This window comes from Marmota flaviventris, chromosome 1, assembly GCF_047511675.1.
Source record: "Marmota flaviventris isolate mMarFla1 chromosome 1, mMarFla1.hap1, whole genome shotgun sequence".
Taxonomy (NCBI): Eukaryota; Metazoa; Chordata; class Mammalia; order Rodentia; family Sciuridae; genus Marmota; species Marmota flaviventris.
In genome coordinates this window covers 14,980,836-14,997,216 of record NC_092498.1, presented here as the reverse complement: position 1 = coordinate 14,997,216, position 16,381 = coordinate 14,980,836, and the positions used below count along the sequence as shown (strand labels likewise).

The 16,381-nt window shown below is 33.8% G+C and overlaps 1 protein-coding gene and 1 pseudogene across 1 annotated transcript in view; one reads left to right on the top strand and one right to left on the bottom strand.

Annotated features, from left to right (window-relative positions):
- Kdm7a (lysine demethylase 7A) overlaps window positions 1-16,381 on the bottom strand; it is a 78,430-nt gene that overhangs the window by 23,096 nt on the left and 38,953 nt on the right. Inside the window, exons 4-9 of the mRNA XM_071611702.1 lie at window positions 15,892-16,052; window positions 13,655-13,796; window positions 13,151-13,337; window positions 11,078-11,240; window positions 7,974-8,061; window positions 6,624-6,730 (exon numbers count right to left, since the gene is read on the bottom strand). Of these exons, the coding sequence (XP_071467803.1) occupies window positions 6,624-6,730; window positions 7,974-8,061; window positions 11,078-11,240; window positions 13,151-13,337; window positions 13,655-13,796; window positions 15,892-16,052 (848 nt within the window). The remainder of the gene's footprint in view (window positions 1-6,623; window positions 6,731-7,973; window positions 8,062-11,077; window positions 11,241-13,150; window positions 13,338-13,654; window positions 13,797-15,891; window positions 16,053-16,381) is intronic.
- LOC114105677 (small nucleolar RNA SNORA51) lies at window positions 10,423-10,545 on the top strand (annotated as a pseudogene).

The window sequence follows — 16,381 nt, the reverse complement described above, 5'->3', positions numbered from 1 at the left end:
CCCAGCCCAGCTAAACATATTTTTAAAAATATAAAAAGGTATAAGATAAAAAGGACAAAAAAAAAAAAAAAAAAAAACAAGCTTTAAAAAAAAAAAAAACAGCTGGAATAGCTATATGAATTGATTTTCATTAATAAAGGTCATTTTATTTTATAATGGCAAAATATTCAATTCGTTGGAAAGACAACTATTTAAAACTTGAACTCAAAAAGCAATAACTAAACAGAATTATAAAACAAATAAGCAATTCCACAATCATAGTGGAAGATTTTAACACATGTAATAAACAATAGAATAATAAGAGTACTAAAAACAAAAATCTGTAGATTCTCTTTGAATAACATGCAATGTGATTCACTGGCCATAAATAGCACATTGTACTCAGCAACTGTAGAATAGAACATTCTTTTCAAATATATACAGAACATTTACAAAAATCATCCATTTGCCAGGGTCATAAAAAAGCCCCATCAAATGTCCAAAGACCTAAATCACCTATATGTTCACAAGGCAACTAAGTTTGAAATCAGTAATAGACATCAGTCACAAAAAGATAACTAGAGAAAGCCCACGTGTTTAGAAACTAAGAAACCCAGATAATTAAGAAATAAACTGCTAAATAACATTTAGATTTTTAAAAAGTATTGAAAATCAGAAAACATATAAACAACAATGAAAACATACATTTAAATGTACATGTTAGAAAAAATGCTGAAATGCTGGGGTTGTGTATCAGCGGTAGAGCACTCGCCTAGCATATGCAAGGTCCTGGGTTCGATCCTCAGTACCATATAAAAATGAATAAATAAAATAAAGGTATTTAAAAAAAGAAAGAAAAAATGCTGAAAATGAGTTAAGGGCACACTAAAATGTTAAAAAATAAAGAAAAAATGATAAGCAAAAATTAAACAGAAAACAGATTATTTATTCTCAAACTGGTATTTGAAAAGATAATAAAATCCATAAAAAGAGAAAATCAGTACAAATACAAGTATCAAGAGACATCATTATAAATGTTACAAGCATTAAATAGTCAAGAGAATAACATAACTTTATATAAAAAATGTGAAAACCTAGAAATGAACAAACTTCTAAAAATTAGCTCATCAAAATGGACTCAACAAACTAGAAAAACTTAATAGTCCTTTATTCACAAATAATATTTATTAGCAGTCAGAAATTCTCCCATAAAGATAAGTATAAATCAGATTTCTTCATCAGTGAGGTCTACCAGGCATTCAAGAATCTTTCCAATCATATACAAACTCCTCCAGAGATCAGAAAAAGAAGGAACAACTCCAACTTTTTTCCTGAGCCTAGCATAATTTTCATACCAAAATCTATTAAGGACAGATGAGAAAATAAAATACAAGCCTGTTCCACTCACTGCCAAAAGAAAAAATAAATACACACACACACATTTATATACAATAAATATATTTTTCTATATATTCAGAGAATATATTTTACTAGTTTAGATTTATTTGAATATAAACAGACTATAATATAAACTATATTCTAACTTACTATATAGAAATTGAAACATTATCAAGTCCAAGTTTGGAGTAATATTAGAAAAATCAATAAATGTAGCCACTAAATTAAAAAATTAAACAAGACAAATCATAAGACATGCAGGAAAAAGCTTTTGTTAAAATGCAACTACTACCGATTATTTAAAAACTAGTCTTTTAGCTAACTTGGAGTAGATAAGGACTTCCTCAACCTGATAAAGGCTATCAACAAAAAGCTACAGCAAACCCAAGACTCAGTGATAAAAGGCTGGGAACAAGATAAAGGCTCACATCTTCCCTACTCCTAGTTACAATTGCCCAGGAGATCCTAGACAACCCAGTAAAGCAAGAAAATAAGTAAATGACATAAATATTATAAAATAAGGAACACAATTCTCATTATTCACAGAAGACTATGTGATTATACATTAAAGAACCCACTATAACCTCAGATAAATGAAGTAACAGTTTCTAATAAGATTGCTGGATCCAAAATCAATATGAAAATTGTTTCTATATTCTAGCATCATATGGTTAATAAGCTGAACTATATGAAATTGCCAATGTTTGACCATTTTTTAAATACAAAAATAGCAACTTCATATGCTCAACCGTATGTATAATTACATACGTATATCATTAATGTAATTACAATTATATTATAATATAATTATATCATAATAATTAATTCTATTATTATAATCATATATTATTTAAGTAACAATATATAATGGGACCAAAGTATGAAAAACCCTTAAATAAATTTAAGGAATCTGTGTGTAAGTTTTAAAATATATATATATATATATGACACCCTGCAAGATAACAAACAAGAACTAAATAGATGTTCCATGACAATTTTTTGAGAAAATTCAATTACCTAACTACATGGAATTTTACCAAAATTGATCTATATTCAATATGCTCAAATTAAGATACTAACACTTTTATTTGCTTGATTTTTGGGTGGGGGAGACTGGTGTCAATAAGTAATAAACTAACTCAAAAACTTATGTGGAAAAGAAAAATAAAAGCCAGGGCAAAATAAAGAATGAGGCCAAGGCTTGAAGAATAAAGTATGAGGACCTATCAATCAATTCTTAATATAATGCTAATATGATAATGTGCTTGGTGGAGAGACAGACTACCAACCCCACAAGATTAGAAGAGTGACTATTATGGTTTGGACATCAGGTATCTCACAAAAGCTCCTGTGTTGCAGGAATATTCAGAGTTGAAATGATTGAACTATGAGAGCTGCAACCTATTCAGCCATCCTAGTTTGAATGGACTGATTAGGTGGTAAACTATAGGCAGGTGGGTCATGGGTAGAGGAGGTGGGTTACCAGGGGTCATCTTCTCCTGAGTCCCGTTTCCCCTCCCTTTCTTCTTCTCACCATCCCTCACCTGCTTCTGGCTGCCAAGAGCAGAAAAGCTTCCCTCTACCATGCCCTTCCACGATGTTCTGCATGATCTTGGGCTCAGAGCAATGGAGTCGGCCAATCATGTACTAAACCTCTGAAACCATGAGCTAGAATAAATGCTTCCTCCTCTAAGTTGTCTTGTTGCATATTTTGGTTACAGCAAAGAAAAGCTAAGACCGTGAGTAATGAGTGAGTATCAAAGGTTCCACACATATATCAACACATGAGACAAGAATAGGATAAAAAATGGATTGTTCAAAATATGACCCTGGAACAAACGGGTATTTGTAAGAAAATGACTGCCATCGTTTTCAAGAAAATCATTAAAATGAGTTAAAGGCCTAAATGTAAAACATGAAACTACATAAGTTTTTAGTAGGCAAAGAGTATCTTCAAAACCTCAGGATAGGAAAGAACTTCTTAAGGCACAAAAAGCACTAATCACAAAAAAACTGGGGAAAAAATACTGCTTTAAAATTAATAAAGTTTGTCCTTCAACAGACACCAAAGAGAATAAAAAGGTAAGTCAAAATTGCAGGTATTTTTAACATATATTCCTGAAAGGACTAAGATCCAGGACATATGAAGAACTAGTATTTAAAAAACTAAATTAAAATATTGGCAAAAGACCTAAACAGGTACTTCACTGAAGAGGAAATCTAAAACGCCAATAAATATATAAAAAATGTTCAATTATATTAATAATCAGGAATATGCAAATTAAAAAGACAAGTAATACTATTTCACACCTGATGGATTTGCAAAAATTAGAAACTAATGATACCAAGTGTTGCCAAGGAAATGGGAATTGGGAACTACGTGAATTCTATCTATGACTCAACAATTGGGGCTGTTCTCTGGAATAACTTTTGCACTCAGTTGACACTGACAAGAACTTCTTAGAACCATCTTCCATAAATATCAAAAACTGAAAAAAAAAAAAAAATGGCTGGCAACAAAATGGCAACAGCTAGAATGGTCATTGGGCTCTAGCCTTAGTAGTACTAGATTAAAACAACTGTATTGCCAGTGTCCAACAAGTGTAGAAGAAGCACACAAATTAAGGTATATTCACACAACATAATACTATAGTAATGAAAAAAGAAGACTACAGCTACACACAATAACATGAATGAACCTCACAAATAAAGCTTAGCAAAAGACAGGTTACATATAATAGAAAAAGTTTTAATCTATTCATATGAAATTTACAAATACATAAAAATCAAACTATTTTCATTTACAACACAGGTGAAAAAATTGAAGAAAAAGATTATCACAAAAGGTGAGACAGTGATTATCTCCAGAAAGTGAAAGACAATGTATGGGGAGGTTAATGGGGTATTTTTAAGGTACTGCTGCTTTTGCTTCACTTGCAGAGAAATTACCTGAATAACAGCCTTCTTTAAATTGGATGAGAATATGTAGTCTCTGTGTGATCTATATACAGTGAGCTGTGTATGGTTTATTTTACTATTTGTCAGACAAAGTAAAAATATAAGCTCACACAAATGTCTTTTGGGGAATTGTAAACCAGAGTGTGATTATCTAAAACTCATGCAAAATATTTCAGATATGCTCCAAAATTCAGGTGAGTTGAATCAAAAGCAAAATATTTTAATTCTGCCCAGTGGCTAACTTACTTAAATAAATTCAAACTGGTTCATTCTTTTATTATCATTAACATGAAACACACAATGTATGAGTTTCATATACTCCTCATTCATTTAACCCATCACACTGCAGAAGCTTTGTAACAGTCTAATAATTGGCAAACAGGCCACAATGGAAAAGTAGAAAACTCAGTGAGCAGAACATAACATGAGATAAAAAGACTACCATTTCTGTTTCTGTTTCCAGGAAAAATGCCTAGGATGATGGCAACAGCTAGAATGGTCATTTGGCTCTAGCCTTAGTAGGACTAGATTAAAACAATTATATTGCTAAGTATCCTGGCTTACTGATCTGGCTGATAAAAAATTTTAAAGCAACTTACAAATACTCTTATTTACAGAATCCTTTTTTAAAGTCCTTAATGTACAGGGCCATCCTTCTGACTGGACCTCATTTCTGAATTTTTGATGGCCTAAGACGATACTAAATTATTATTTCTAAGACAGAGCAAATTGCTGTTGCACCTTAAGGAGTCAACCTTTTGTCTCTCAGATAAACTCTAAATTTATTCTAAAAGGGAAACTGATGAGCCTCTCCTACACATTGGGGGCTAGGGAAGACCCCAGTGGTGGTGGGGCAGTGGGAGGGAAGTATATGTGTGGGGGCGTTTCTCGTAAATAACCATAAGACAGGAATTGGGGTCCTGGGTCAAAATAGAAAAGATGGGAAAAAATACTCTGGACCAAGTGAATTGCCAATCTCTTAACTAGAGAGTTCAGTAGTTGAATTTTATTTCTAGAAAATAAGACCATTTATAAATGTTTTTATAAACATGCTTCTGGTTTTCTAGGCATGCACTTGTATAAGAGACTGAAGTTCACTGTCCAATTTTTTACTGGAAACTGGACATTCTGGAGATGACAACTCTACGGCCCACTGATACATTCCTGCAGCCAAGAACAATACATGAAAACAACACTGATTCTGGGATTTAGGATAAAGATTCATTTCTAAAGCAGGGGCTAGATTTATAAAGAAGGACCTAGTCCTTCTCATTCAAGTGACCCTACCTCCATCAAACACCCCTACAGCACTATCACATCTCCCTCAAGACTGTCCTGTATGGTGACATTGTTTTATCCTTTCAATCAAAAAAAAAAGGGGGCTTATTTTGAAGAGGAAAAATCATACATGAATTTTATCATTTTACTTCTGTACATGCTTTTCCTGGGTATCTCTTTTCGTCTTATCTTTTCTTCTTACGTGTCTTCTAAATGGAAAAGAAACAAATTTCTGGATAAATCTTACTGTTTTCTCTATATCTATTCTCCTGAAAGTTAATTATAATATTTGCACCATTTGCAAAATTAGAAAAGTTAGGCAACTCAAAACTAGACAAACACTATTCTCACTGGCACAAGTATATGAAAAGTAAAAAATGGATAGAAGTAATATACAATCTTAACTTGGCTGCTCAAAGATTAAGTCAAATATAAAAGCATGAAAATCTAAAATCTACCTTCAAAAAAAATTCAAAGCTACATAAGGAAATTTCAAAAAATATTTTTCTTCAACTACAGATTACAAACCAACAATCAGCTCATTTGTATGCTAACAGGTGAATTATACTAGCCAGAATTATGGTTGCAATGGTGATGGTTCAGGCATTACCTGATTTCCTCAGGACATGAAAATTATCCACTTTATATTTTTAAAGCAAATGTCTGGGAACACATATTAGGTAACCATCTAAATTTTTAAAGCAAGGCACTTAAACATGCTTGAGAATGTGTGTAGGCCTCTAGATCACTGGATGAAATGAATGTTTTCCAATATTACTCATGTGACTCTAAACAGGTCTTCACATACCTGATTTCTAAGAACATGGGTTAGTAGGCTATGGACTAGAAACTACTTGCTATTAAGGTTCCTGGCAGGGGGGACATTATGTTTTAACAAACAAACAGATGTGACATCCAGACCCTAGAAAAGCATCTGTCAGGTAACTTTGAGGGAATTTACAAACATTATACATCATATTATACAACAAAGTGTACAAATCATTAATTACCTTTCAGGGTTTCCAGCAAATTTTTGGCTACAAACCAACATATGGCTTCAAAGAAAGGGAATTTGAAAAGATCTGGTGTTTTTAGTCTTTTCTCCATCTCATAACACCTAAATAAATAAGATTTGAAGAAATATTTAGTATTAATATTAGTATTTCAAAATAGTTAATTAAAGGTAGCCAGTTAAAAATAAAATAAGCAGGGCATGTTACATAAGACATACCAATCAAGTATAGTATATTACTTAATGTAACATTTGAACAACACTGAATTGTGATCTTATCCAGGTTCTGACCTTCATAAACTTGATGGTGTACTTAAGAATTATACTGGGCTTTCATGAAAGGTCATTGAGATCTGTATCCTAGTTTTAATAAAAGATACTTTACGAGGGTTCCACCATTATGAATTAAATAGTACGTTTAAAATTAGCTTCATGTGTTGGACAACACTGCAGCACCCACCCAAGCATTCAAGATTGGGACCACATTTGGCACTAGATTAAGGTATAAAGACAAGAACCACAGTTTTCCATGATAACTGTGAGTCTTCTGTAGGAGTCCATGCAGCTGTCCCTATATAAGCCATATTTCCTCCAATGACAGCTCAGGTACAAAGAGATCAAATCCAAATTTGACAGGTGTGGGACATACTCTGGGTTAAAGCCTCATGACCTCTTAGAGCTACTATCTTCTGTAATAACTCCACAGGTGCAGAGCATTCAGGGTTCCCTGTGCACATGCAAAGTTACAAGTTCCCACATTCAGTGAAGCCCACAACTACAACCTCACACCAAGAATTTCTAGTTCTCCCAGTCCTTATGCATTTTATCAATCACGAATTATTTGTACCATAAGCAATGTTACACCATAACATTCTACCCTCATTAGACTAAATGGGGAATAGCAGATAGTCTAGTCCTTCTCATACAGAAGGGCAATAGCTGTTAATCCTTTATCCAAAGCAAAACTAAAACAGGTGTTCTGACAGCAATATCAACTTAAGAATTGGTTTGTTCCAGCATCAATAGTTACATGTAAGTCTGGCTAACTTAATTCATTTACCTTAGGGCAAAAATAGCCAAATAAGAACATACAAATATTTATAATTTTTTTTAATTTGGAGGGATATTAAGTTATTATTTTTGTTTTAGATTTGAAATGTATCAAGGAATCCTCCTGACAAAATTTTAAAATAATAGTTTTGTTAAAAATTTCTATTCCTAATGATTTCTCAAGGTCTATCACCATGGACTCTCAAATAAAATATATCACAATTTTTCTTAAACAAGCAAACAAAAATGTCCTGTTTAAGGAACGATGAAAGATCCTTTCAAAATTAATGACACAAACCTGAGCTGCATGCCAATGTTAAGGTTGTGCAGAAAGTTCCCCCCAAAAGCCATACAGTCCTGAGAAGTGAGCACAGCATGAATCCACCCTGAAATGGTTACAAACGTATAAATTAATGCTTTTCAATATTTTAAAATCAAACAAGCTGGTTGCCACGGCACAGACTTGTAACTCTAGTTAATCAGGAAGCAAGTGGATCACAAGTTTAAGTTCAATCTGGGCAACTTAACAAAACATAGTCTCAACATTTCAAAAGGGTCCTAGGATGTAGTTCAGTGGTAGTGTGTTTGCCTAGCATGTGTGAGGCTCTAGGTTTGATCCCAACTACCTCAAAACATGCAAAACAAAATAGGTATGCTATCTACCTGAGAAATAAGTAACTCAAATATCAACATCTCTTTCCTTCATACTCCAGTGCTAAAGAAATTAATGATTGAGGCATTCAATTAAATATTAAATGCCTATAATATGCCAGAATTCTATGCTGAGTTTGAGGAATAAAGTGAAGGGTTTTGGTGATAACTGTTTTAGTTTAAAAATATAATCCTTAGCATTTGTCTAAGATCAAAGATTTTACAGAGACAAGTCAAATGTGCTTTAAAATTAGGAAAGCACATTTGTCATTAAAAAACATGGGGGCTGGCTGAACATTCTGCTTCTCTGGTGTCACACTGAACTGAATGTCCTGAAGGAAACAAACAGAGGAGGATCGAGGAACCCAATAAGACCAGACTCTGTAAGAAAGAAAAGGCAGATCACCCACATTTAATTATTATTTTTTTAAATATTTTTTTAGTTGGAGACAGACACAATACCTTTATTTTATTTATTTATTTTTAGGTGGTGCCAAGGATCAAACCCAGGGCCTCACACTTTCTAGGCAAGTGCTCTACCACTGAGCTATAACTGCAGCCCTACCCCCACACACATTTAATTATGGAGAGACATGGTCCTATAAATATAAATGTTGGCAATCAAAATGTTTCATTTTCTCATTAAAATGTTTTCAAAGTGAGAATCATTTCAAGAGATGATAGCCTAACTTCTGAAAGAAATGCTAAAATACTTAACAGTCTTTCAGTACAGAAGTATAAATTTCAGTATAAATATGTAACGACAAAGCCCACTATTATGTATAATTATAATGCACCAACAAAAAAAAACAGGAGAATAAAAAAAGAAATATAAACTCCACTGGGCCTTCATATAGGTACAAAGCCTGTTCATTCACAACCTGAGCATAGAAAATAGAACTTCATTATACATCTAAACAATGTATTTCTGAGTGGTTTGGGCACAATTTCCAGGAATATAACTACTCTGTAAATTGAAGGAAACTATAGTTTAGTTTGTATAGAAATGTATCAGTTGCCAACTACTCTGGAAAGAAACATCACATTGCCTATAGCAGTGTTTCTCCAAATGTGGTCCCCAGACCAGACACCAGCATCAGTTGAGTACTTGTTAGAAACAAATTCTCAGGCCCACCCCAAATCGACTAAATCAGAATTTTGGGGAAGGAGGCCAGCAATCTGGTGGACAAGCCCTCCAGGTGATCCTGTTATTCCATAAAATTTGAAAACTACTAACTTCTACTCATGCCACTAACAGAATTTGAGTTGCCATTAGCAAGTATCTATACTGGTTTGCTGACTTACACAGTTAACCAATTCATTCTGTCCTCTATTGCTGCTGTGCACACAAATATCAAAATAACATTTCATTATAAATTACCTTTTCATTTCTTCCTTATATTCTAGTTAGGTTATTAAGTCAACTTTTAAAACAATGATTCATGTAAGTTATATTATCTATAAATTTCAATTTAAGATTTTGAAGGGGGTACAACAAAATATTTACTATAAAAAGAAGCAAGGAAGAGCTTAGTAATTCATAATGAAATACTGATACTTAACCAGGCAAATCATGGTGGTTTTGGTCATTGATTCATTCACTTATTTAAGCACACATTTATGATTATACATACCAGAGATAAGGTAAAAAGCAGCCCTATGGTAACAGAACCCTGTGAAGTTTATAGCCATTGAGGTCACCCAACCAAAGGAACACTGTCGTCAAAACCATTGGTCTGGCGAGTTTATACACTGCCATTCATTCACATCTCAGATTGACACGCTGATACCTATACTTTCTCAGTTTTTTGTTTGTTTGTTTTATAAAGCACAGTTATTTGGAGGATAGCTAGGCTGTTCCTCAAAAAGTTAAACAGGGAAACCACCAGTGCAACAATTCCACTGCTAGGTATACACCTAAGAGAAATGAACATACCGCCACATAAAAACTTGCACACAAATGTTTAAGGCAACACTATTCAGAATAGCCCAAAGTGGAAGCAACCCAAATGTCCATCAACTGATGAATGGATAAATAAAATATGGTATACCCTACAGTGGAATATTGTTGGGCCACAAAAAGATAAAGTACTTATGGCCTCCTGATGCTTACCACAGGCTGGGTTTGTATATACAAAGAGGAGGCAGAGTAAGCCTACCCCATGTACAACTCAGCCCAGGACCTGTGTCTGGTTGGTGTTGTGAATGGGGAGACATGGAAAGGGGGGAAAAAAAAGATAAAGTACTTATATGTGGTATAGCATGGATAAGCCTAGAAAATATTATGGTAAAGCAAAGAAGATGGACACAAAATGCCACATTCATAAAGTGTCCAGAATAGCAAATCAAGAGAGACAGAAAGTACATTAATAGTTGTCTTTCCTCTCAGGGAAGGGGGAAATGGGAAGACTGCTAAAGGGTATGTGGTTTCTTTCTGACATAATGAAAATGTTCTAGAATTAGATAGTGTTGATAGTTATGCAGCCTTATTAATCAACTAAAATCCACTGAATTATATACTTTAAAAGGATGAAAGTGATATACCATGTGATTTTTATTTCAATGATACTAAAAGTGAAGGCAAATGAAATGATGCCAAAAGGAACCCTAACAAGCCCGCTAAAACACAAAGAAGTAAAAAGCCCAAGATCAGAATTATTTCTTAGGCAAATATGGAAAAGTCATAGGTCCTAATTACAAGATGTAGCTTGTATCAACTATTAATAGTAGGGGGTGGGATTAAAACCTTACCTGTAGGAACAAATAAGGTATGCCCCTGCTTTACCACACATTTATAGCATTTATCCACTTTATCTCCAAAGAATACTTCACTCTGAGTCACAGATGAACTCCAAGATTCATAGAGTGCCAAATTTTCATTTGTTGGCTTTATCAAATAAAAAATCTTCTCACCCTAAAAGGAAGTAACATATAATTTTGGAAAAAACAAATCATTTTAGGATGGCCTAACTGATACAATTTCCCAATACAATGATCTGAGTTAAATTAGATAATTATCAGATTGTTTAGGTCCAAAATATCTATGTCACACACCTGATCAATAGTTAATTCCCTTAATAAGCATTTTCACTGGAGCTAAAGCTCCCCCTACCCCCAAACTAATCAGGAGTCAATAATCAAATTGAAGAAAAGAAGGTAATAAACCAAAAAAAATCCCACTTGCTGCAACCCACAGCGTCAATGAAGGATTCTCAAGTAGGGACAATGGGAGATGAAGAAAAAAACACAGAGACAAAGAAGACACAAAGATAATTTCACTAAAAAAGCTGGGGGCCAGGTGGGAAAACTGCATTCTGATGGAGTAGCAGTGACCCAGAATAGTTCTAAAAGTTTATTATATAGATCTCATAATCAGAAAGTTAAACTATAGGGGCACTGTAAATTGTTCAAGGGTGGTAAGCTGTCAGAGGCTTCTTTGTGCCTTAAAAAGTTCCAGAGCTAGAAACATTTTGCAACAGCTATACTATTGCTGCAGTGCTAAGAACATTCTGCCATTATCCTGCTGTACCCAGGATACCTATTGTCCTGGGATGTCTGATAAATGTTAGCATCAGAGCTAGGCTGATAACATCCTTGCCTCTGGCAAGGAATGTTTCCCAGGCTTGTCTTTGCCAACACCATAGGATCAGCTGATGATGGGGGCTCATCTGTTCTCAACACCCACTGATGCCCACCGCACCCCTGCACTTTTATTGTCATGCCAGGGATCAAACTCAGGGCCTCAGGTATGCTAGGCAAAAACTCTACCACTGAGCTACATCCCTGGTCCATGACCTCCCATTTTTAAGGTGTAGAAATGTTAATAGGGTCCAGGTCACAGCACAATCACCTTTCAAATTCTGTCCTTTCTCCTAAGATCTATAACATAATGAATATTTTTAAAGAACTGGAAATAAATTTCCCTTACTGAATTCTGTGTCCTCAAGGAGAAAAGGAATAGGAGCTTAAGAACACAGCATCAAATACAGACCAAAGCACTGCCAATACAGAGGCATTTGATGGAGATGAAAAATCTGGTTCTAGATCAGCGCTCTCCAATAGACCTTCCTGTACCAATGGAACATTTTTATATCTATGCTATCCAGTACAGTAGTCCCTAGCCACATGTGGCTACTGAGCACCTAAAATGTGGCAAGTATAAAAATGAGCTGAATTTTTAATTATTTAATTAATTTTTTAACTAATATTTAACTAAATTTAGTCACATGTGGCTAGTAAATACTATATTAAGCAGTGCAGTTCTAAATAGAGCAAAGTGAATATAAACTATGTAGAATTAGCATTTTTATAGGCATATGTGACTTATCCAACCAGCTTTCCTACCCCCACCTTAAAGTCAGAAGCAATCATAACTATAATTTTGCTCCTTAGATATCTGTTCAGGGATTAATGAATAATTGATAAGTGGGAGAGAGGGCAGAAGGTTAACAGAAACCAACTTAAAAGTGGAGGTACAAAAGGAATCTAGTGGGCTGGGGTTGTGGCTCAGTGGCAGAGCGCTTACCTAGCATGTGTGAGGCATTGGGTTCAATTCTCAGCACCGCATATAAATAAATGAACAAAATAAAGGTTCATCGACATCTTAAATAAAAAAAAGGAACCTAAATATATATAAAAAACTTGACTACTTGGGATTAAAAAAAAAATCACATCTTTTAACAACAAATAGATAGATTCCACTTAAAAAGTAGAAAAATATTCCACTGTACAAATGTTATTTATAGTAACTGAATGTGCCACCAGAAAAATATTACTAAGTGTTTTTGTCAATAAAAGGACAAAAAAAAAAAATCCTAGTCTTACCCAGAGGACATGGTACCAGACTGAAGTTCCACCGAAGTCAATGTGGAAATCTGTATAGCTGTCTTGAACTCCCATTAAACAGTATTTCTGAACAAATGGCTTGGGAAAGACTGAATCATCTGGCCAATAATTTTCAACCCAGGAAAGTTTTCTGGCTATATCAGGGACCTCCACCAATTCAGACATCCTTTAAAAATAATAATTTTTAAAAGTACATACACATACCCCCACATAAAACAAATTAAAACTTCTTAAAAACCACTGCTCCCATGTTAACCCAAACCAAGTAATTAACTGGAATTCAAGGTTAAAAACACTTAATTAAAAGTTTAAAACACATTATGTCCAAATATTCTCTGAGGGTGCCAAAGCAAAAGATGTAATATTACTACTAGTGGACAAATTTACAAGTCACAATCATGTTTCTTACTAAAATAAATATATTATTAAACTACATTTAGCTAACACTCAGAATGCCATATCAAAATGCCCAAAATTACTCACTTTGTATCTGAAAATTCAAGGCTGATCACATTTAACACTTTTGGTCTGTTAGGATTCATGAAGTATTTAACATAATTGTGAAGTGTCATTTTGCTGTCTGCTTGCCTTGCCACATCAATGACATCTATCACTTTGTCACCACCTGCAGAGAAAAATTAGAATCTTATTATTGGGCTTAAGAGTTACATCAATAGATGCCCTAAACAAAAATAGTTTAAAGACTGCATTTGTTTGGTATGATAATTAAGCCAACCATAAAACTATATATCTTAGGCAAAGGATACTTCTTATATTCTTACTTTTTAAGTCCAAATGGACATTTTGAAAAGAAGAGATAATGTATTATAAAACAATAACAAAGTGCTGCAAAATGAATACTGAGTGTAAAAACTTACAGGGCTTACAAAACTTTCTATGTATCAATGATTGCTTGTAACTCATAAAGGCAAAAAAATACATTGTATTGGGATGTGAAAATTGTCTAATACTTTCTGAGTTTCAATTTCCTCATGCATAAAATCAAAGAATTGGCTTTTATTTTTAACTTCTGTAACACCTAAAATTCTATCAATTTGAAAACCCAATCAATCGTTGGGAAATTAGTGAGCAAGTTGACTAGAACAATTTCTGGGTTTTGTTTATCTGTTTGTTGGTAGCAGGGACTGAACCCAAGGGCGCTTTACCACTAAGCCACATCCCCAGCCCTTTTATTTTTTATTTTGAGACAGTTTCACTAGGTTGCTTACAGCCTAAATTGCTGAGGCTGGCTTAAAACCTGTGAATCTCCTGTCTCAGCCTCCTGAGCTGCAGGGATTTATAGGTATGTATAAACCTGGGGAGTTTTATTTATAGGTATGTATAAAACCACACCTGGAGGTTTGAACAGGAAATATCTGCTCTCCTGGTAGTGTTTTCTCTTAACTCTCAAGAAAAAAATTGGTGGTTAGGAAGGAAAAATCAGTTCATTCAGTGCCTGTCTGAATGCCCAAGTTCTGAGTTACGATTAATTCACAATTTTCCTATAAAACCATGACATGATAGCTTGCATTACCACCCTAGAAAGTATAATCAGTTATATAATGGACTAATGAATAGGTGGAATTCAAAATATGGCAATATTTAACCAATCTGAACAGAAAACTAATAAATGCCATTTTCTCAGTCTAATTTCACACAGGTTAATAACACTGCCTCATAGATTAGTCTTCAGGATGTAATATAGTTACATTACTAGTATTTCAACCAAGGTGCTTTGCAGTACTGAAAAGTTAGCAGTCCAAGCAGTTTTATCCTATACTTACATTACATTAGTCATTATATCACAGTGCTATCTACGCAAACAGGTTTAAGTTAAATGTCAGCCTCATCCGCTAATTTATCAAATTCAAATTTAGCTGAATGTGAAGTTATGACATTAAATGGATTTCCTTAATAAAACAATCATCCATGAGAATTGTTAACCAATAGTTCAATAAAGGGACAAGTTCTTCTACATTCCAAGCTGAAGAGATAATGTATTTTAGTGGACATATAATTTTAAGTCAAAGTAGATCTGAGATGTAATCCTCAAATAATATCTTTCTACTCCTAACAAGGAATGGCACATACATACAGTCAGCCTTATCTACAGATAACATGAGGAGAATAAATGAAATGACTGAAAATGTCAATAATACAGCAATCAGTAAAGAGCTTTGGCCCTTGTTTCTTTTTACTTTCTGAGCATCAAAAATCACAAATTAAATTCAGATGTTATTAAATGGCAGTATTCACCAAGTTATTAAATATACAATCAGGTCTAAATATAATCTCTTTTTACAGCCTTTCCTCCAGGCAACAAGTCACTAAGCAAGTTCCAAAAAACTAGTTGTCACACGAGCTCTAGGAATTCTGCATCTGCATTCTACAGAGGCTCAGTCCCAATCCAGTTTCTCCATGTATTCTTGGCATCTTCAGCAGCCCCTCAGTCACAGTTTTCCCTAAGCAAGTATCACAGAACAGCAGGATGAAGCTGAGTAAATAAGAATAGGTAAAACCTTTCCCTCTTTTTCTGACCATTATTTCAGATCAGCTGAGAAAAGCAGTTTTCAACAAAGGTTAACACTTAGTTTTACTTTTCCTGACCCAGGAAAATGAAGTAAACTGACATTTCTTCATTCAATTTTAATACTGTTAAGACACTTCCATTTTTACTTTCACCATGTTTTGCCAAGTACTTAAAGGAACCAAGTTCGTACCTACATAACGTTCCACATCCATCACAGAAAAAGCAGGTGGTGGGAGCCTGAGTCCTAGATCATCTAATTTAGAGACCATAATAGGGACATCAAATCCATGTTTTTCCAGGTATCTTTGTGTCAGCTGGTTGCCATGCATCTTTACAATGATATCATCGGCACTAAGAAAAACATAAGAATAAAATGTAGTTTTTATTGTTAATTTCAGTTTTAAAACAATACTATGGTAATGGATTATTTTATAAATTGCATAATTATCTGCATTAGTGGTTCTCAACCTATCATACCTAATTCTCTTAATAACAAATGTTTTATAAAACCCCTTTTGTCTAAAGGAAAATTCATAGATAATATAATCTATTTAATTCAATACAAAAGAATTAGAAAAACATAAGGTGCTCTAACTATAAAAAGAAAAAAAACTAGCTTATAGTAAAATATGTATTTCAATATGTAAATGTTCAGGTAAATTGTACTAGAATACATAATA